Source organism: Vulpes vulpes, chromosome 2 (genome assembly GCF_048418805.1).
Source record: "Vulpes vulpes isolate BD-2025 chromosome 2, VulVul3, whole genome shotgun sequence".
Lineage (NCBI taxonomy): Eukaryota > Metazoa > Chordata > Mammalia > Carnivora > Canidae > Vulpes > Vulpes vulpes.
The window spans coordinates 158242618-158264026 of NC_132781.1; the positions used below are offsets into that span (position 1 = coordinate 158242618).

At 54.4% G+C, this 21409-nt stretch overlaps 1 protein-coding gene across 6 annotated transcripts in view; it reads right to left on the reverse strand.

The window, feature by feature from the left end:
- VWA5B1 (von Willebrand factor A domain containing 5B1) overlaps positions 1-20980 on the reverse strand; it is a 64345-nt gene extending 43365 nt beyond the window's left edge. For 2 of the 6 annotated variants that reach the window (XM_072750985.1, XM_072750983.1), the window contains exons 1-3: positions 9417-9684; positions 1945-2109; positions 41-193 (exon numbers count right to left, since the gene is read on the reverse strand). In XM_072750985.1, the coding sequence (XP_072607086.1) occupies positions 41-193; positions 1945-2083 (292 nt within the window). In that variant the 5' untranslated portion in view covers positions 2084-2109; positions 9417-9684. Of the gene's footprint in view, positions 1-40; positions 194-1944; positions 2110-9416; positions 9685-19929; positions 20326-20656 lie in introns of those variants that run through there. The other 4 variants (XM_072750981.1, XM_026012062.2, XM_026012060.2 and 1 more) reach the window with 4 other exon arrangements.
- Positions 20981-21409: the final 429 nt, after the last annotated feature.

Sequence of the window (21409 nt, forward strand, 5' to 3'; positions counted from 1 at the left end):
CAGCCAGCCCCAGGCCCTGCCACAGCCCTTCTGTCCTCACCTGTGACAGTTGTGGCTCGGATGCGGGTGCCCTCAAAGTGGCCACTATCCATCTTGGCTTTGTCCTTGATCTGTACTGTCACGACACGGTCGGCAATGACCGCCTCAAAGCCAATCACTGTGGTATATTCATCCAGGGGGTACACGAAGAGGCCTGTAGGGGAAGGGCCCGGCATCACAGGGTGCCCCGGCTGCACACTGCGCACCCCACCCGTGGGAGGGAAGCCAAGCCCTGGGCCAGCCAGATCGATGGATGGATGGTACTCAGTGCCACTTAGAGGACGTCGGGGTCAGGGGACTCCAGCTGGGACCTCGTGGCTCTGGGGCGGGCCAGGTTAGTGCACCAGAGACACCGTGGGAGCAGTGGGGCGACTGGCAGAGGGACAGCTGCTCCTGTCCCAGCCCGCTCTGACTCTGGCCATGTGGCCGGGGCTTCTGAGTTTGCAAGAGACCATGGCAATTGGGATTTTTATGTGACTTGTTTGTGCCAAGGAGCTGGAGCATCGGAGGAAACAGACTAAGGTTCCAATCCAGTCTGTGCCACCCCTCCTGGCCTGGTGAGCTTGGATAGGACACTCAGCTCCTTGAAGCCTCACAGCCCCATCTGAAAATGCGGCCAACAGAGCCAAACCCATGGGGTTGTCGTGAAACCAGAAAAAGTAACTGCCATTTATTTAGCTACATGTCCCATGGCGTGAGCTCCATGTTTTTAGACCTTCGTGCTTCTCAGACTCTAAGAGCGCACGGGTCACCTGGGGATCTTGTTAAAATGCAGATTCCGATTCAGTAGTTCTGGGCCAAATTCTGAGATTTTGCATTTCCACTGAGCTCCTGAGCGGTGCTGATGGCTGGGGGACCACTCTCCGGGGATCAAGGCAGTATCTCATTTGATGTGCCCACAGCACAGTGCCTGGCCCACGGCGAGCCCTCCCCAGATCCCGGCTCCCATCCCTCGGAGCCTCAGCCTCCTCATCTACACACTAGGAAGACTGGTTCTCCCCACATGTGGAGAGCCCAAGGACCCGTCCCCACGTGGGCCAGTCCTTTAGTCTCCTAGGCCCCCAGCTAGTTCCATTTTAAGTCTCCATCTAGAGATTTTCCTAAATAGACCACCAGGGTGATCTGCTCTGCCCAAGATGTTTCTGATAAAGTAAGTTCCCCTGTAGGTTCCTTTGGGGACCGAGATGGTTGGGATGGAGGGTGGTACCCCAAGACATGAAGCCTGGGGGTAAAGGAGGCCCCATCTCTGTGGACGAGGAGGAATTGTAATGGCAACAAGCCTTCATCCAGCACCTCCTGGCCAGCCTTCCTGTGACCCCCTTTCTGAAGTGAGAAGAGAGGCGATTGATTTACAGACTCCTACGGACCAGCGTCCTGCACTCTCTTGACTACCCCGCTCTGATGATTCACAGTCCCACACTGCTTTTCATTCCACGCTGCCCTTCCATACGCATGACCTCATCTGCTCCTCCCGTAAACCCCGGCGTCCAGACAGGTGGAGGTGCACCCCGATCCTGAGGAGGACAGTGGCTTCCCCAAGGTCACAGAGGTAAGAGCCACACCTAGGAGTAGGAGCTCCCGGCTCTCCATGGAGACTTGACGCCCCTCCTACTGGGAGGCTCCCTGAGAAAGTGGGGCACCAGGCATTTGACACAGGTGGGCATGCCTTGCGGGTGTAGATAGTGCCGGGCCGGCTGGCCAGGGCTGAGCCCGAGGCCTGACCTGCTGTGCCTCTAGCTTTGAGGCCTGAGGGGCGGAACTGCCATTCCTATTTCACAGATGAGCCAACCAAGACTCAGGAAAGTTACGTGGCTTGTCCCCGCGTGGATCGGCTGGTACGCGTCAAGGTAAGGATTAAGCAGGGAGGGTGGGTGGCCCTGGGGGAAGCCCCGCAAGGGTCCTCACCCTGGAAGGGCTGGGCTTCCAGGTTGCCATAGGTGAGAGAAGCAGTCAGTCCCAGGGCGTAACCGCTGACGAAGGAGGTGACATCGGAGGCGGTGAGGGGCAGGGCTGCCCCTGTGATCTGGTTCAGCAGACCAGGCATCCCGCTGGCTACTCAGCCTTCAGGGCCTGCAAGAGACAGGAAGGGCAGGAAGTGGGGAGACCCCCCCCCCCACCGTATCCCTTCCCACCCCAGTTGTCCACTTCTGGCCCCACAGGCAGCCGGCACTGTTCTCCCCTCCTGGGCAGTGACCTTGCTGGCTCTCAGCCCTCCCTGAGAGAAGTGGAGATTCTGTTTCTTTCCATTTCACAGCAAAGAAGCCAAGGACTGAAGACCTGTCACCTGCCTGGGCTCCCCTAGTGGGAGGGAGCAGAGTTGGGGCTGGAGCCCAAGCAGGCTCACGGCCACCCTGGATTTCTCCCCACTGGATGGTGCTCCCCGAACTCTGGATGCGAGTCCGGGGACTCGGGCTCTGGCCCCATCCTTTCATCAGAGTCCCATAATCTCAGAGCTGTTGTGGCTGCTTCCTGCGCTGAATGAGGGAGCAGGGACAGCTCGCCACATCCCTCCATCTCTGATCTCAGAGGCATCCAGAATGCATCTACCCACCACCGTCAGCGCCGCTGTGAGGGGGGTGATGAACACCCAAAAGATGCTCAGATGAAAGGAGCCACCATTCCTCTAGGCGTGCACGTCAGAAGGCTGGAGGCATTCCTGGCACCTTTCTCACCACACCCATACCCAGTCCAAAGCCGAGGCTTGTGTCTCATCCCTGCAAATGCCCTGGCGCCCATCCATTCTCCGCCAGCAGCATCCTCGTCCCAGCCACACCATGTCTATCTGGACCAAGATTCCCAGTTGGCCCCTTGAATCTACTGTCACCCCCACTCCCATCAGTGACCAGGCCCCCACAGCAACGCACCAATTGGAGCGGTCTCTGCTCCCGGAGTGGACACCAAAACCCTTAAGACGGCCTAGGGTCTGTGTAGTCTGGCCCTGCCGGCCTCGCCAGCCGCTCAGTCATCACGTCCTCAGGCAGCCTCCAGTCCATTCCTCAAACGTGGCCCGTGGTCTCTCACCTTTGTCCCTCCATTCACCCCCTGGAAGACTCACCCCATGACCCAGTTCTAAACTGTAACCTCCCTCTTCAGTGTCCTTCAGTGTCAACCCAGGGTCACTGTGTGCAGAAGCCACACCACCAGGGCCCAGCGTCCTCCGTTCATCTGCCTCCCGCAGAGCTGAGTCTCTCCCTCAGGGCACCCCCACCCGTGTGTAGGGATGCAGTTTGCGGTGTGAGATTATTTGGTTGCTGTCGTCCCATCTACAGTGTGTGCTCCCGGAGGGATGGGCCGTGTCTCTAGTGTATCCTCAGTGCTTAAACACACACAGGAACCGAGGACTGCGGTCATTCCTGAGTGAAGGATGGAGCACTTCTCAGGGCGGCACACGATCTGTTGGGCTCCCGACACCCTCCCCGGTCATGGCTGTGCTTGAAGGGTGCAGTGGGGACGGGCAGTGAACTCAAAGCGTGGGGAATACAAATTTGAGGTCCGGTTCACTAGCTCTGGGGGCTCCTCCCTGGGGAGGGTGAGCCAGGACAGGCTACGGTGGGCAGCTGGCCTGTTGCAATCCTTTGCAAGGCTGTTCAAGGCGTGCTTTTCTCCAAGAAGGGAACCCTTCCCGTCCGGGTGCTCCTCTCGCCGCCCTGGGATCCTCTGGGGCGCCCGCCTCTCTGCCTGGCACCAGTTGCCTTTTTAATTATGTTCTCCCTTCTGGCCCCGGCCCAGACAGCTCTCAGCCCTGCCTTATCGGGCCGACTGACTGGCAGCAGGAAGCAGATAAGGAGCCCCGAGGGGGCCGCTGCCTCTCCAGCCACCTTGCCTTGCCTTGCCCCAGAGAGTGTTCTCTGTCCTGGTGGCCCAGCAGAGCCTAACTCCCTCCGGGGGACAGGACAAGCTGACGGAGTCCATGTCCTGAGCCACCTCCGCTGCCACCAGCCTCCCTCCCTCCTCCTCAGCCTGGTTCACTCCCGGCCAGAGGGCTCCCGAGGAACGCAGTTTCGGGCAACTGGCACCCAGATGTGTGGCAAACTTGGCTTTCAGCTTCAGTCTGTCCTGGGATGGGAGTTTGGCCAAGGGCATCTCCCCACAAGGTCCCCAGAAAGTTGGGGAGGGGTGGGGCTCACCTGGGAAGTGGGGCTTGAATGAAGGAGGCTGGTAACATAGGGCAGATTCACTCAGAACCGACCTTTTAGCATAACCAGTACCTTTCCTTCTTGGGAAGAGTATACTTGGAATTCTTTGGGGTCTACACAATGCATATTTTTCATCAATTCATCAAGCACTGATAAGCACTTACTGTATTCCAAGCCCTGAATTAACCACTGGGGATACAAAGATAAGACACGGCTCTGTCCTTAAGGAGTTACAATCAATCTAGTGGCAGAGGAAGAGGAGAGGGGGAGCAGCTCTAGTGGCCGCAGCTGGAATCTATTGGACATCGAATGTGCTAGATGTATGTATTATTTCACAGCCACCTTATAAGGCACGGCACTGTTTTGCAGATGGGGACACTGAGGCCCAGAGAGAGATGTGTTTGGTTTCGCACACGAGTTGAGGTGGGGAGTGGAAGGACAGAGGGATACTGTGGGTGCCTGTGTAGGGTTTCCTCTGGAGCATTCTCAGAGCACCCCATGCCAGTCCTGTGAGCCAATAATGCTGGGTGCCCTCCCACCAGCCAGCCCAACACCCAGGTTATGGGGGGTTCCCAGGGTGACTGTTGAATACCAAGGCTGTCCTTGATGGTCTAGACCCTGTAAATCTCCAGCGATCCCTGTCCCTCGGGCAGGCCTCTCTGGAGCCAGACAAGCCTAGACGTGAACATTGGTGCATAACTGACTGCTTCACTACCCCCCAAGTGAGTGTCAGCCCCTAGATGCTGACTCCCTTGTCTATAAAACTGGGCGAGCGGAGAGGCCCTTGGCTCCCACTTCACCAGCACCATGAAGATCGCGTTGAACAGTGTGGTACCCAGAACAGCTCCTGGCACATGCTAGGTGCTCAATAAATATTTGTACAGTGAAAGGAATGGATGGATGAATAAATGAATGAATGAATGAATGAAAGCCAGCTGCCTCTCAAGGACACTAACCTCTAGTGATCACCGAGGTGCCAGGGAGGCCGTGGGGAACCAGGCAGGCACGAGATACAAACTAATGGTAGAGACAGATACTAAGCTGCAAGCCAACAGATTCACGATCTGACCCCTACTTGTCACCTCCCCTGCTGCCACCCTCCCATCGTCCCACAGTCTATTCCCACTGGAGCAGAGTGAAGCCGGGGATTCAGTCATATGAGTCTAGGGTACAGTCCTCCTGATGGCTCCCCATGTGCCTCCCAGGCCCCCCACACCTAGTCCTTCTCCCACTGAAGACGCCCTTCTAGCTCTTCTCCTGCCTTCACTCTACTGCGGTGGCTGTTCCCATTCCCGGGAATGCTCTCCCTTCCACGTTCTCGGGGCTCGCTCCTTCGCTCCCTCAAGCCTTTGCTTCAAGGGCACTTGCTCACGGAGGCCAACCCTTTAAACTAGCAGCCCGTCCCCCCATCTTCACATGCAATCCCTTGTCCTACATTTTATTTACCTTTCCCTCAGCAAGCACCACTAACGTGATATTATAATATAAAATATGTACTATGTTTGCTGCTTATCCTCTGCTTCCCCTGCACGAGGGCAAGGATTTGGGGTCTGTTTTTCTCACTGGTATATCCCAAGGACCTTGAATAGAACTTGTACTAATGGTAGGTGGAGAATAAAGATCTATTGAATGAATGAATGAATGATTGAATGAATGAATCAATCAATCAATACGTAATCTTAACACCAGGCTGGCTACTCCTGGGTTCCTTATTCTCCTGGACGTGGGAGAGAGGTCCTCTGACCACCAGGCCCAGGGCACCTCCCCAGAGAATTTGTAATGAATCCCTTAGGCTCTCATCTTGCTATTTATGTCAGGACCCCAAATACACCCTTGTCGGCAGCACCAGGGTCCCACCTTTAACAGACCGTCCGTCCACCAGGGATGCTGTGATTCTGCGTCCCCGAGCTGGCCTCTGGCCACCCCCCACCCTCCAGCCACCTGCTGTGCCTTCAGCTGCCACCATTCTGAAGCCAGAGAGCACCCTGTTTTCTGGGCCTCTCTGGGATTCTCTCTGAGTTCCCTGTCCTGCTTCCCCTGGAGCCCTAGACAGGAAAGGGGGCTGCCTCTTGTCACCCCTCAGAGTCGGGAGGTGGGACACGTGCCTTCCATCTCAGCTGCTGCTCCAGACCACCATTAAAAAAAAAAAAAAAAAAGGATCCCTGGGTGGCGCAGTGGTTTGGCGCCTGCCTTTGGCCCAGGGCGCGATCCTGGAGACCTGGGATCGAATCCCATATCAGGCTCCCGGTGCATGGAGCCTGCTTCTCCCTCTGCCTGTGTCTCTGCCTCTCTCTCTCTCTCTCTCTCCCTCTCTCTGTGACTATCATAAATAAATAAATAAAAATTAAAAAAATCTGCCTATAAAACCCATTTTCCATGGTGGTGATCTGGGAGGACGGGCTGATGCCTTCTGACTCTGGACACATCCCCATGTCCCGCCGTCGCTTGCCATTCCCAAGGTCCCGATTACACCCTTCTTGTAGCAAACACCTGGCACCCGGCTCCTATCTTCCTCGGCTCCCCAAGCCCTGTCATCAATCGGCTGATGTCAGCACCCGTAGCCGCGGTGCGCCCAACTCCCTGCCTCTCCGGAACCTTTGCTCCCGCCCCAGCCCACTTGCCACATCCACTCCCAACGCCCTGAGCTTGAGACGCTGCCCCTGAGCGCCCCATCTCTGAAACCACTGGCTCAGTCACGTAGGTCGCTCTAAAAGATCACCACTGCTCAGCACATCCGAGCCCTTTCCTTGATTTCTCCTAAGCACTTACCACCGTCTGGCATACTGTCCTGCTTATTAGTGGTCTGGTTGGACGTGTCTCCCCAGCTCTCCGGAGTGTCGTCCCCAACGAGGGCAGGGGGGTTGTTGCAGTTTATTCGCTGCTGTACCCACTACAGAGGGAATAATGCCCGGGGATGGTGGATGCTCGATAACTATTTGGTTTTGAACGGGTGAAACGTCATTCCACGGGCTTTATACATCGAATTTGGCAACAGCCGTCAGGGGTGGGTACTCTCGGGTATCCCTGTTTTATAGATGAGAACATGAAGCACAGAGAGGTCAGGTGGACTGTCCAAGGTCACACAGCCAGGAGGCAACAGGGCTGGGAGCTGAGCCCAAGCAGCAGGAACACAGCTCCTGTGCTCGCTTTGCCCTGTGGGCTGTGATGCCACCCGCTTGGCCTGCGCCCCAAGCTGTGACATTTCCGCCCGTGCGCTCTCCGAGGCCTCCTCTCCTCTCCATTTCCACCGCTGCTGCTTCCCTACTCTGCCCTGGACCATCTCTACCATCTCTGACTCGCTCCTTTGACTCCAGACTGTGTCCTTTCCAGTTTGCTCTGTCATCTCAGGCACGCACGTGTGCACACACGCACACACACAGGCACACAAACTCACACCAGCCTCCCTCTCCCCTGTGCGTGATGGCTCCTCATTGCTCTTGTCTGATGGGGCAGGTTAAACCCTCAGCATGGCATTCAGGGCTCGTCCCCATTCGGTCCCCATCTCTGTCCGGTGTCACCTCCTGGTACATTCTGTACATTCACTTCGTTCCAGACACCCTGACCTCCTCACTGTGCCCTGAACACACCAGGTTCGTTCTCACCCTTCGGCTGCTTCCTACAACGAGTGTTGCCTTCTCTGCCTTACAAAGTCCTGTTCAACATTCAAGGCCCAGTTTCATTGTCGCCTCCTCTTTGAGGTCCTCTCCCACCCTCGACACCCCAGTGGATCAGCCGCGGCCTCCTCAGGGGCTTCCACAGCCTCCGAGCACCTGTCACATCTGTCATCCGGAAGCACCGTAACTGCCCATAGGTGATGCTTGTCAGCTCCAAGTACCGTAAGAACGTGGGGGCATCTCCTTCTTCGCCTGTGTCCTGGCTTCCTGCACGGGGCTCAGTTTGGAAGAGGGGCTCTAAATCAGGCTCCTCCCAGGTTCTAGTGCTTTAGAGCCATTGCTAATGCTCACACCCACCCTCACTTTATGGGTGGGAAAAACGAGGTGCAGAGTCTGGAAGCGTGTTAGTGGGTGGTCAGGCTGGGTGGGGTGGGAAGCAGCCTTCTGCCAGCCCACGCCTGTCCTTTCCCTTGTCCAGCTGCTTCCAGTTCATGGAGAGCACAGGAGAGGCTGCTGGAGGAGGAAGGGGGAAGGGCAGGGAGCACCAGGAGGCTGGGGAGCGTGGGCTTCATGACGTGGGGCTGTGATGCCCTTCGAGCTGCTGCTGTGATCCTGAGCACCATGAGCTCAGCCAGCCGCCCCCCCCCCCCCATCAACCGCTGGCCCCAGAGAAGCTTCTGGGCAGGTTGTGGTCTGGGCCTCAGTTGTCCTGGAACAGCCTGGGGTGCAGGCTTCATGGCTGAGAACCGACTGGGCCACCAGGAGCCTGCAGCAGGCAGTGTGACTTGGTTTAGTTGTGCTGTGGGGACACGTCCAGGGACAGGAGCCAGGAGAAAAGAGAGCGGGGACCCTGCTTGTCTTCCATCATCATGACAGGCTGGGGAATGCCTGCATCGAGGTCCTGGGGTCAAGGAGAGGGACCGCCCGCCTGCTTGTCAGAAAGGGATCAGAAAGGGGGAAGCTGGCTAGCAGCCGGGCCCCGCGATCTGCAGCATTGCCTGGGTTAGTTAGAGTCCTAGACGGCGACTTCCTGGTGGCCTTGGGCCAGTTACTCAACCGGGCTCCATCACATCTATATTGTGTGACCCTGAGCAAGTTACTTAACCTCTTTGTGCCTTAGCTTTCACATCTGTAAAACAGGATGGCGACAGTGCCCACTTCCTTAGAAACTAGATGGATAAAGGACAGAATGTCTGCAAATGAGTGGGCGGGAAGCTAGTGGGTCCTGATGGAGCTGGGGGCTTCTCTTCCACGTGTTTTCTCATAGACCCTCCCTGCAAGGGCCCCTTCCTGGGCTGGGTGAGCTTGCACAGGTGCCAGGTCGGCACAGCTGGGAAGATCCTTGGGTCCCTGCCCAAGCGCCCACCGCAGTAAGCTCTCTGATTCTGACCTTGGGGCTGAAATGTGCCCTGTCCCCTCTCTTCCTCAGTTCACTTTCTGTCCCAGAGACAGCCTGGCAGCCTTCCTTTCCCCACCTGGAGACCTCTCTGCTTCTCCCTGGCCATATGCCCCCAGATTATGTCCACAAGGTCAAGGCCCCCCAGCCCGGTGGTCTCAGCCAGGCTGGGGCCAGACATAGACTCGGAGCCCACCAAGCAACCCTGGCCTTGCCACCCTGCCCACTCACCTTGGGCTATGGGTCTTCATCCTTTTCCCTGTCACCAAGCTGTCTAGAAAGTCCGTGCTTTCATGCCCCCACTGGGAGCTTGTGCTTCAAGAACCATCCCACACACAAACCAGCACCAACACTCTCTTTAAAGTCCGGGCAGAGTCAATGGGTTTTTAGGCCTTGGCTGATTGTCCTAAGCTTCTAGAATTCTGGGGCTCTCACATTCTGGTCTCCTTCTCCACACCTCTCCCCTCAGGTCCACATCCATGCTTCTGAACCCCCACCCCTACCCCACCTCTGCCCACCTACCCCATGTTCCAACCAGTCAACACCACTTGCTGTTCCTCTAAACAAGCCTGACTTCTGCTTCCACTTCTCCTCTGATGTGACTGGCTTTGCCAGGAAGGCTGGTCCCACCCCACCCCTGTCCCCAGAGGAGTGCTCATCCATCCCTAAGTCCCAGTCCAAATGTCACCCCCTCCATGAAGGCTTCTTGGCATTATGACCACCCCCACCAGCACAGTTGGTGCACCTCCTCTCTCATCAGCCATGTGCTGTCCGCTCAGCAGATGTAGATGGAGCACCTCCCGTGGACCAGAACTGTGCTGGACCTGGACCACAGAGGCCAGCATGATGGACAAGGAAGGACTCTGCCCAGAGCCCTTGTGTCCCGTTCCTCACCCATCCCAGCAAGGAGACTGTCAGCTCCTGGTACTCGAGGCAAAGACTGCCTCCCCCGCTGCCTGGCCCACAGTCGGTGCTCACCGGCGGCCTGAATGGATGACGGCATGTGCTCCATTTGTCCCATATTGAATGAGCGAGGGAATGAATGAGTAAATGAACAGGATGGAATGTATCAGGGAGTGGGAACAGGCCTTGGCTGTGGGCTCATTTAAAGCAGCAAATGGTGGGAGAAATCTCTTTCACCCCAGAGCCTGTAGGATTCCATCCCAGAGACAGATGTAGTCTTCTTTTGGCTTGGGGAGTTGGGGGACGGTCAGGACAGAAGATGCCCAGGCGTCTCAGTGCCTGGTGTGCCTGCACTGCCCAGAGAGACCTGGAGTCCAGCCAGGCCGGATGTCCAGGTCAGCCAGCCCTGCAGGTGGCTGAGGCCCAAGCCGCCCACGCACGGCTCCAGAGGCTTCCAGCTGAGAGGCTGCGTCTGGGCCTGCTGCAGGAGGGAGACAGAGGCACAACCGCATCAAAAACTGCTCGTTCTCCAGGCCCTCCATGGGGGCTGTCGGGTTTCTGGAGAGACCCTTCGTTATATGATACACCATTAAGAAGGTGTCGTGAATCCTTGGAAACGGCGCTGGTTGGCAGGTGCACAGTAGCTGCTCGCTTCCTGGGGACCCAGCGAAACCCAAGCATCGGGGTCTCTGCCCACTGAGGGTCTTTCAGAAATGAGCCAACACGTGGCTGGAAAATTGGACTCCGTTTACGCAAATGCAGTTTCCCCCCAGCCTTCCAGGGCTGCATGTGCAAAGGCGAGCTCCCTGAGCTGGGCCACCGTGTCCCCGTGGCCCCAGGAAGGGCCCCACACCTTGTCCGCGTCTCCCTGTGCGCTGAGGGGCTCGCAGGAGGAGGGCGCCGGCCAAGGGCTGTTTTAGAATCTAACTTCCCTGTCTCCCCTCCTGCCGGCAGGCCTGTGCCTTCTAGCACTGCTCTCTCGCGCTGGGGGCTCCTAGGAAATTGAGGAGACACCCTCCATATGTACCGTGCCTTCCCCAGACGCCAGGAAGGGGTGGAGTGACAGGCTAGGAAGGAAGCTACCTCCTGCTTCGGGAAACTGCCTTTCCACTTTCTTCCCAATTCTTTCTCACAACAACTTCTTTGAAACTCAGTCTTGCCCTCTGTATAATGGGCATGTAAAGTGGCAGTTTATCCTCCCCCGCCCCCACCAGCCCCGCCCTGCCCCGCTTGGGCTCTTATGAGGATTGCAAGTGAGACATGGCTTCTAGAAGGGTTACCCCAGGGCCTCGTCCACGTTGCCAATACTTTCATTTCCTTTCCTCTCTGGGATTTCTTCCTGGTCTTACTCTCCCACCAGTCAGGCTGCATCTGGGCAGCTGTGTTCTTGGCATTTCCCCATGGTGGCCATGGCCGCTCATAGCCCCCGAGACCTGCCTTCTAGCTTCCCCCAGGGACCCTGTTTCCCACAGCACCCAGCCTGGGTGTTGGCTGAAGAATAGACTCATTGCCTTAACTTCGTCTGAGGTCCCAGGTCAGTTGGCACCGCGCTGCAAGGCTACTCCCCCACACATGCTGTCCCATCAGATGGTACAGACAGGCTGTGTGGGCTGAGGGCACTGGACAAAGAGACAAAGTCCCCAGGCCTGGATGCCAGCTCTGCCGCCCACTCCATAAGGGCCCCAGCCTGTGACCCTGCTGTCACACACATGGCCAACACCCACTGCTTGGGTCCTGCACACAGTGTTCCTGGGTCGCTGGCTTAGGGTCTGGCTTTGCCCACAAGTCCCGGGGGGTAGGGACCAAAGCTGCCTTGTTCCTTGTTATGTTCTTGAACACAAAGAACAGTGGCTGAAAGAGCTCTTCAAGAGTAATGACAGCCAGGGGTGGCTGGGTGGCTCAGCTAGCTAAGCCTCAGACTCTTGATGTTGGCTCAGGTCATGATCTCAGGGTCGTGAGACCCAGTCCTGCTTCAGGCTCTATGTTCAACACGGAGTCTGCTTGAGATTCTCTCTCTCTCTGCCCCTATCCCTGTCCTTTCTCTCTAAAAATAAATAAACAATTGAAATCTTAAAAAAAAATAAAGTACTAACAGCTAACGCATGTCAGGCCATATAATATCTGCCGGGTGTTATTCTCATTGCTTTTCACGCATTTGCTCTGGGAACCCTCAGGACAACCCTATGAAGGAGGCAGGCCTTATTAGCCCCATTTTGCAGATGAAGAAACTGAGGCCCAGAGTGTTTGCATCCTTTGCTCCAGGTCATACACTCATAACTGATGCAGCTGGGGCTTGGACTCTGGTTTCAGAGACTGGGCTGGTAACCATAGAGCCTTATCCCTCCTGCCCTCATACTTATTGCAGAACGAGTAAATGAATGGCCTGGTGGGGGTCACCTCCCAACCTTGACCAGGTCTTGGCATCTTTATCTAACAGCATGAAGAGCTGGGCCTGGAGAGTTAATCCTCTCTCCCAAGTTGAAAGTCCAGAAGACATCGAGGGGTTCCAGCTGTTCCAAGGGAACAGAAGATGTGCATAGGTTCCCAATCTTAATGTTCTCATTTCAAGAGGGGGCCAGGAGTCTGACTTTTAGGCCATTTCCAGAGGCATCACTGAAGTTCCCTAGGGGATTTTCTCATTTAAGCTCCATAGAGACCTTATGAAGCAGATAACTTCACTTTATAGGAGAGGAAACCAAGGCCCAGCCCAGAGAGGTAAGAGAAATTTCAAGGTCACACAGCAAGCTGGTGGCGCATTTAGGATTTGAGCCCTAGCCGTCTAGCTCCAGGACGTGGGCTGTTAACTGTGTCCTTCTGCTGCCTCTTGGCCAGATCCGGGGGCCAAGGCCCCATCAATGGCCCCCAAAAGCCTGCTTGCTGTCATTCAGAGGCTGCCATCCCTGGCACCGACTGGGGCAAACACGCCAGGTTCCACACCGCACTGGCTCCCTGACTGATGTTCCTTCCCCTGTTCTAGCAGCCACGATGGATCCATACCACCATCTCCTCCTACAGAGTCGGAGCATTTGAAGCAACCCCCACTGGGAAATCATCTGAGCTAAGAGGCAAACAGAACATTGCGGACACACAGAGAGGCCTCCAAATGGGTCTCAGGGGTAACAGTGTAGGAGAAACTCGGAACAGGTTAGCCTGTCCCTTTATCCAGGGAGGGCTTCCATTGGTGAGAAGGTAGCTTAAGGTTAATGGGGAATGGGGGCGGGCAGTGGAAGGAGCTGGGCCCAGGATACAGAGTCCCCACCGCCAGCCAGGCTTAAGGAGAGAGGATTTAGAGGCTCCTGACACTTAACAACAAACTGTCACTGAATCAGGCACTGCGCTAAGCAGTTTATGTGGATTAGTGCACTGATTCCTCATGAGCTTATAGTGCTTCTCTTTTCATTCATTCTTTCTTTTTCCTTCTGCAGATGATCTGCGTGGACATAAGAGAGGGGAAGGAACTGGCCCAAGGTCACAAAGCTGGTCAGTGATGGGTGTGGGACTGGAAGTCCGGCGGTCTCTTTCCTGTGCCTACGCATCTGCCTCTGTGCCACACTAATAGTGTCTCACGTGCTCAGAAGCAAGACAAAAACCTCCTCTTAGAGGCCAAGATACAAAGGGGCTGGGGGTTTCAGCAACAGAGACAAGAAGACAACCAGCGGAGGACAAGAAGGTAGAGAGAGGAGGCCAGGAGCAAGGTTCTCCTCCCTGGTCAGCCAGCCTGAAGGTCAAGAGCTCAGGTTCTGGAGTCCCAACAGTTAGGTTGGAAGCCAGGCTCTGACTTGTACCTCTGAGTGACAAGGACAAGTCACTTCACCTCTCTGAGCCTCAGTTTTCTGATCTGTAAAAAGGGCACAGTAGCAGGCCTGCTTTGAGTGTTACCATGACACAGTAAGCGCTAAGCACCGTGCCTGACCTGGAGTCAGTACTCCCCGCATCTGCACAGGTATATGCGACTCAGCTCGGGTGCTCAGGGGGTGACCTCAAGCCATGTGGACGAGAGAGGCTGGCTGGCTTCTGGAGGTGAGCGGGGAGCTTTGGCCTGTGTGAGGGAAGACTGGCTGAGTGACAAAGCCATTCAGGGCCAGACCTCCCGACAGGCTCTTGAGGAGTCTCTTAGAAAAGACTTCAAGGTTCAAAGAATTGAAAATGATGGAAGTTAAAGTAGTGAGCAGATTCTAGTCTCTGACCAGGTGACACTTTCACATCTACCACTGTGCCATAAAAGTATGAATACTGAGCATCCGTGTCTCCTATGGAGTAATTTAAAAGATGATTTCACATCTGTGAATTAATTGGAGCTCTATGAGTTGAGGCAAAATAAAAATTATTATACCCATTATGAGGATGGGGGACTGAGGTTCAGAGGGGGAAAGGACACAGGAGATCCGGAGCTCCTACAGCAGAGCGTTCTCTATGCTATGGGCCAAAGGCCCATGTCCCCGCCAATCCATATGTGGAAACACTAATCCCCACTGTGATGGTATTTGGAGATGGGGCCTTTGGGAGGTAATTAGATGTAGATGGAACCACATAGGTGGAGCCCTATGATGATGTTATGTGAAAAAAGGAAGAAGCCAGAGCTCTCTTTCTCCCCATAATGTGAGGACACAGCAAGAAGGTGCCCAGATGGCTGTAAACCAGGAAGAGGGCCCTCACCAAGAAGCCAACCATGCTGGCACCCTGATCTCAGACTTCTGGCCTCCAGAACTATCACAGGTAAATTGCTGTTTACACTACCTATTCGAGGGTATTTTTTTTTTTTTACAGCAGCCTGAGCTAATTAAGGCACTATAGAGACTCTCCAGATGCATTGCTAGGTTGGGTTGGAGGATGGCAGGAGATGATTCCACTGGCCACAGGGTATTCAGTGGCCAGTGTTGGGAGCTAAGAGGCCCGAAGGGATTCAGTCCAAGATAATCCTTTCTCCTCCTCCATTTTCTGTTTGCATTGTCATAATGGCTATGATGCCCCTGTCTTGAAAAAGCCCACCTGTGTTCTTCACACTATTGGGCAGACCTTTCCATTTCTCCTCTGGGCACTTGGTAGGCTGTCCCCTAGCAAGTATAGCTGTGTGTCTTCCTTTGGCCAATGAACTGAGTGAAAATGAAGTGTGTCACTTCTAGGAGGAAGCTTTCAAAGCTGATGTGTACTTGGCCATACCTTGTTCCCTGCCACTGTGATCATGGGGACTATTGCCCACAAGGAGCTTCTGTTATCCTGGACCCAAGAGTGACTGTCTTTGTGATAACATGCATGACCCATTTTGGTTGTACAGCAGGAGCAAGAATGAAAACATTGCTGCTTTTTGGTGCAGCACCACCTAATCTAACTTGGCTAATAGGGCCGTAAATATTTGGGTCTCTGAGCAAAGACACTGGTCTAGAGACAGAAACCACAATATTGGAAAAGGAGTAAGAGGTGGGGAAGGGGGACTTGGCCAGTGGGTCCACTAGAATATAAGCTCCATGAAGGCAGAGGTTTTTCTATATTTCATTAATGATTGTACCCCTGGTGCTTAGAAGAGTATCTGGCAATTAGCAGGTGCCCATTAAATGAATAAATCATTGAACAACCTCCATATTTCCTCAATAATTGGACCAGAACAAGACCACTTCAAGTGAATCCACTTAAGACAGGGACCATAATTTCACATGAAGTAGTGAGTGAAAAAAAAGTTTTCAACTGAGATTTTATTTTGAAAAGTGAAACTAAAAATATGAAAATGGAATTTTATATTGGACCAAAATAAGATTATAATTACGGCCATGTGCTAAACCTTTCCACAAACAAAGATCAAATCAAGTATTGATTGGGTTGGGGGAAGATAAATTTCTTGTGCAAAATCATATGCTAACATGATATGACATTTTTTCACTTTTTGTTTCACCATCACAGTGTAATGATTCAAGTTTCCTATCATCAACTCATCGTTGCCAAGTTTCCCTTCTGTGGTTGACTGGTCTACCTCTGCTGGATTCTCATTCATCTGTGACTTTTATGTGGGATTAGAAGAGCCCTCCGATGTCCTCTTTGGTTGGCTTCATTAAATCCTACAACATTCACAAGATTTTGGTTTCATTCTGTGATCCTTCAGCATTGTATGTTCAGCTGCTGACACGGCCCCAAACTCAAAGAGAGCCTGATGGATATAGATATTAAGTGATGCGCAGGGATGGATGCCAGCATCGAGCAAGGAGGGATGTTCGGGTGGGGACTACTTTTTAAGTGGTCAGTTCATTCATGTTCTTCTAATAGGGTGACTTTTTAAAAATCTACAACCTCACATCTGTGGGGTCTCAGATAATGATTACTGAGACCTCTTTATGGGATCTGAACAAGGAACAGGGGATATATGGCCAACCAGATGGACCCATCCCCTATGCTCCAGTTGCTCTCACCCATGGTTCCTTTCTAGGCTGTGCTGAGAGCATCCGTTCAGCTGCTTGTTCTGACCCTGCATTCTTCACTATCTCTGGAGTGGCATCCATGAAAGGAACTACCTCGTGTCTGTGGCCCCACAATGTGAACCCCATGTAGTTGTAGGAAGAAAAGTTTTGTACTAGGATCACCTGAAACTCCAGAACATTCACAGTGCATAATCTAGCAAATAGTTTCAAACTGATTGATTCCCCAGATCTCATTGAGGATTCAAAAGGTGAAAATTTAACTCCTCGGGTTCATAAATTTGTCTTCCTGGGGTCCCCATCTGACCAGCGCTTCCTTACTTCAGGACTGCTAGTAGCTTTGGTTGAAGCCCAACTTCTTTGTGTCAAATTCAGGCTCCCCGATGGTCCACTTTGGCTGCCTCATCCCATGTTACTCCTCCCCTCTAAACCCTATGTTCCTGGCAAGGCAACGTGTTTGTTCCACCCTAGGCCCCCGTGAACACCCAACTCCCAACCTCCTTGTCCTCTGGGCCCTTTCAAGTTTCACCTCCTCCCTGAAGTATTTCCTGATTCCTTTATCTGGTGTGAGGCTCCCTCCCCTGAACCTCCCCAGCCATATCCTGCTGTAATCACCCGCTCCATGATGGTTCTAATATCTCCACAGGGGTGACACATAAGCCCTCCTCATTCTGCTTCTGTCCTGGCACTGGGCCCATAGCACACGCTCAGGAGCATCCCTTGCTTCATTTTTGGTGCAATGGCTCTGCTGTTCATTAGGTGACCTTAAACCTAGCGCTTGGAGGTCTCCAAGACTCAGTTTCATCAGCTATAATATGGGTATTAAATAAAATACCAGGGGTAAGATCCCTGGCAAGGGAACAACACAAGGCAGGGGAGACACCGAGGTATGGGTACCTCCTTCCATCTGCCCCTTTTCTCTCTTTTGCAGACTCACTCCTCCATGAGGTTTGGAGGAGAACACTCCTCAAGGGCTCACCTCAGACCTTCTTACCTCTGTCCTAAAGTGGTTGACTTCTGCCCTGCTCCAGTGTATGAGCAGCTGACTCACACGTGTGTCTCTCCAGCTTGGCCCCACCCCCACACCCCATCCCTGAGAAACCCCTTTGCATTCTCCTCTTGGCTAGCTCAAGGAGGCCTCAAGTCCAAGTGTTCTTATCCTGGGCATTATTTTACATAATCTTGGCTGGTTGATTAAAGTTCATCTCCATTGTGGAGACTGCAAGCTATGGACGATGGGGACCCAACACTCAGCACAGAACCTGGCATAAAGTTGGCATCTAGTGCCCGAATGATTGTTATGCTTTTCCCTTTTTCCACCCTAGCTTGTCTGTTAATTCAAACTGACCTAACTGATGCCTGTTGACAAAGATCTCCTGCCCCTCCTAACCTGTACTCACACCTCCCGTCTGAATGAAACCTTCCCTGATCCTCTGTGTCCATCCATTTGCCCACACCCCCCCCCACATTGTTGTCTCCAAGTCCCAACTCCAACACCTTCTTCACAAAGCCTTCTTAGACTCACACTGAATGCACCTGATCCCAACCTCTTCTTCCAGAGGGCCTCATATATCAGCCATGCTGCTAGGTGAGTGCCCCCCGAAGAGCACTGATCGGGGTTTCATGGTGGAGTGCCCAGTGGTCGCATTCTCTTAAAAGATGTTAAAGGGGATGCCAGAATTTGTTCATCCCTGGTGACCTAGAGCCACCCTCTGTGCCTTAAGCACACTGGGCTGTCCTTAATGCCCGCAGGGAAGTCTGTTGATTTCTTGCTTATGGTAATCCTCTCCTTGGCATTGCCAAACTGTGGATGCCAGTGAGACCATGAGAAATCTAGGTTGGCTTGGCCTTTGGTTACCCTGGCCATGTAGGTGGAGCGACTCAGCCAGAATGTGCTAGCAGGAATGCACTGACCCAGTAGAAAGCACAGCTTGAACCCTGAGGTCAGGGTCCTGGAGGAATGGCTAACCTGGAGCCCCTGGGTGGGATTCTACTGTCCTCATTCCTCCAGGGCTGATTCCTTTCCCTGTGGAGTCAGGCCCCTGCAGAACCATAGTCAGCATCATTTGTTGATGAAGGAGAGGCCAGGGGACCAGTACAGTGCCCACTGAGAGTGGCGTACAGTGAGGGACACCAGCAGGCACAGAGGGTTGCTTCTTCCCTCTGGCTCAGGATGACTTTGCTAACAGCACATTCCACCAGGCAAATCAATGGCTGGTGACTGGAATCTCTACTGAGAGCTTAGTCTGGCCTGGTTTGGGGATTAGTCCTCACACTATTTTCTGCAAGGCCACAGACCCCTCATTACTTACTCCCCAGGCTAGGAACCTTGGCCTGTCTCATGTCCAAAAAGCAGTGGGGTCTACAGTCCACCCATCAGAACACCCACTCATCTCCCCTTTGGCCCTGGGTCACCAACTGTGTGGGGTTGGATGGAAAGCAGCACTCCTCCTGCAGGAGGACACTAACAAATCTGGGTGATGAGGTGACTGCATGCAGGTACCACATCAGGCCTCAGGGATCCTGCCCAGCAGCCTCTGCGTTGGGTTCAACCCACAATTGTACATGTGCATGTGTGTGCGCGCACACGCATGTGCCCCTACACTCTTAAATCCCTGCAGGCACAGGGCACCCCACACAAGTACCCCAAACACGTGAACACATTTATTATACATGCGCCACTCCCCACCCCCTCCCCTTACCAACTTATGGAGCTCACTCCATACATATCTCTGGCCTCCAGGGACACATATGCCCCATACGCTCCCACACATCCTGTATACCACATATGCACGTGCTCAGCGTTCCCCAAATCCAGCTAACCAAGGGAACCTCCACGCTCTCTGCTTCCCATCCTGTGCAGGAGGGTAGGAGTTCAGCCCGTGCCCTCTGAGCCTCTGCCCAGTTCCCCGGGACCTGCCTGGGTTCAGACAAATGAATCTGGTTCAGACAAATGATCAGGGTCCTATGCCAGTAGAGGAGAAGAGGAAGAAAGCTCTGCTTCCTCTGAAGACTTCTAGAAAGAGAGAAAGAAAGAAAGAAAGAAAGAAAGAAAGAAAGAAAGAAGAAAGAGAAAGAGAGTAAGAGAAGAAAGAAAGAAAGAAAATAAGAAAGAAAGAAAAGGAAGGAAGGCAGGAAGGCAGGAAGGGGAAAGAGGAGTAGGAGCAGAGACACGGGAAGGTGCCTGTTGCGCCTGGAGGGGGAAGGGGAGGGGAAGGTTCTGGCCTCCTCCCCACCAAGCTTCCACCAAGCCTCCGCTGCTGCGCGGTGGTGCGGAGGAAGCGTCGCGTCGGACAGACCTGTTGGGGCTGCAGATGTAACGCCAGGGCTTCCAGAGGCGCTTGACGTGCTAGCGGACACCACAGCCACACTTGGGCCAAGTCCCCCACGCCCGCCCACCTCCCAGGACCCCTTCTCCATCCTGGAGCCCTGCTTACCTGGCAGGAGACGGGGGACATTTGTGGCACTCGGCCGGTGGCTTTGGGGACGGTCACAGGCCAGGCACCTGGAGGGCAGCCAGCACGAGCCAGGCAGCCAGGGATGGACCGCCTGCAGAGCCTCCTGGCAGCCCTGGGGCTCCAGAGGACAGACAAGAGATGATGGGGACCCGGAGATGATGGAAACAGGTGGCTGGGATGGGGGGTAGGAGGGAGGCTGAGACAGGGAAGAGAAGGAGATGCGGAGAGAATCACACACAGAAGAGAGAAAACACAGAGAGCTCCAGAGAGAGAGAGAGAGAGAGAGAGAGAGAATGAGAGAGAGGGAGAGGGAGGGAGTGAGAGAGAGAGAGAGAGAGAGGATGTGAGAGAGGATGTGAGAGAGAGTGAGAGAGAGTGAGAGAGAGAGAGTGAGTGAGAGAGAGAGGGAGGGAGGGAGGGAGGAGGGAGGAGGGAGGGAGGATTCCAGCAGCAACATGTGGTCGTGTTCCCTCTCACTTCGAAAGCTGGAACATCCTGAGCCCCATCTTCTTCTGACCCCCTCCCCTAGTGCAAACACACTGTACACATCCCGATGCACACAAGCACACGCACTTGCATCTCCAGCGGCACCCAGGGGCACCTGAATTCCTCATATGTGTACCCACACGCACGCCCTGATGCCCACACACTCAGGACAGCACAGCAGCCAGCCCCTCATCCTCCCACGAGCTGGACCAGCCCTTACCTGCCCCAGAAGCAACACGTGTCTGGGCAAGTGGTCTCTTTGTCCACAGCCCCGGAGGCTGCCTCCCTGCACCCAGAGTGGCTGGAGGGGGTGCCCAGTGCCCGCAGCCCTGGTAGCTGGCTTGATGGATGCCCACATGGAGAGAGCTGTTTAGGTGGCCTGCAGGAAGCAGAGCCATCTGTTTTGTCAGAGCGTAACCATGACAATCACCCCTTGCGCACACCGCTGGTGCTGCTCCCCCCTCACCCCTTCCCTCCCCCTCCTCTGGAGCACTGGAGGAAGCAGGAGGCCACTTAGCAGTCTCTGCTAATTCCTGCTGGGACTGATGGGAAGGGCCTGGCCAGTGATAACAGGCTTGCGGGCAGCCCCTCCTTAAGGGAATGGGGCTGCCTCGGGGCCCTTCAGCACTGTGCTGTCCCCTCTCCCTGGGACCAGAGCAGAGCTGGCTCCCTGTCCCCTCAGAAAGTCCAAGCTGTAGGTCCATCAGGGAATGTTCCCTCCAACTTATCCCCTAAACCATGTTGCACACAAGGCTCTAGTGACTGTGGTCATGGGCAGGTTCTCTGCCAAGACCTTTGGCCATGTCTGTGCAGCCTTAGAGCCCCGAGCCATCACTTCCTGCCCTTGGTCATGCAAAGCCACAAGGGAAATTGCTAGGCTTTCAGGTGCAACTCCAGGAGGCATCAGATTAGAGGTCCAGCCTCTGGGGTACAAAGTTGGGCCACCCAGAGAACCAGAGACCTATTGTATCGG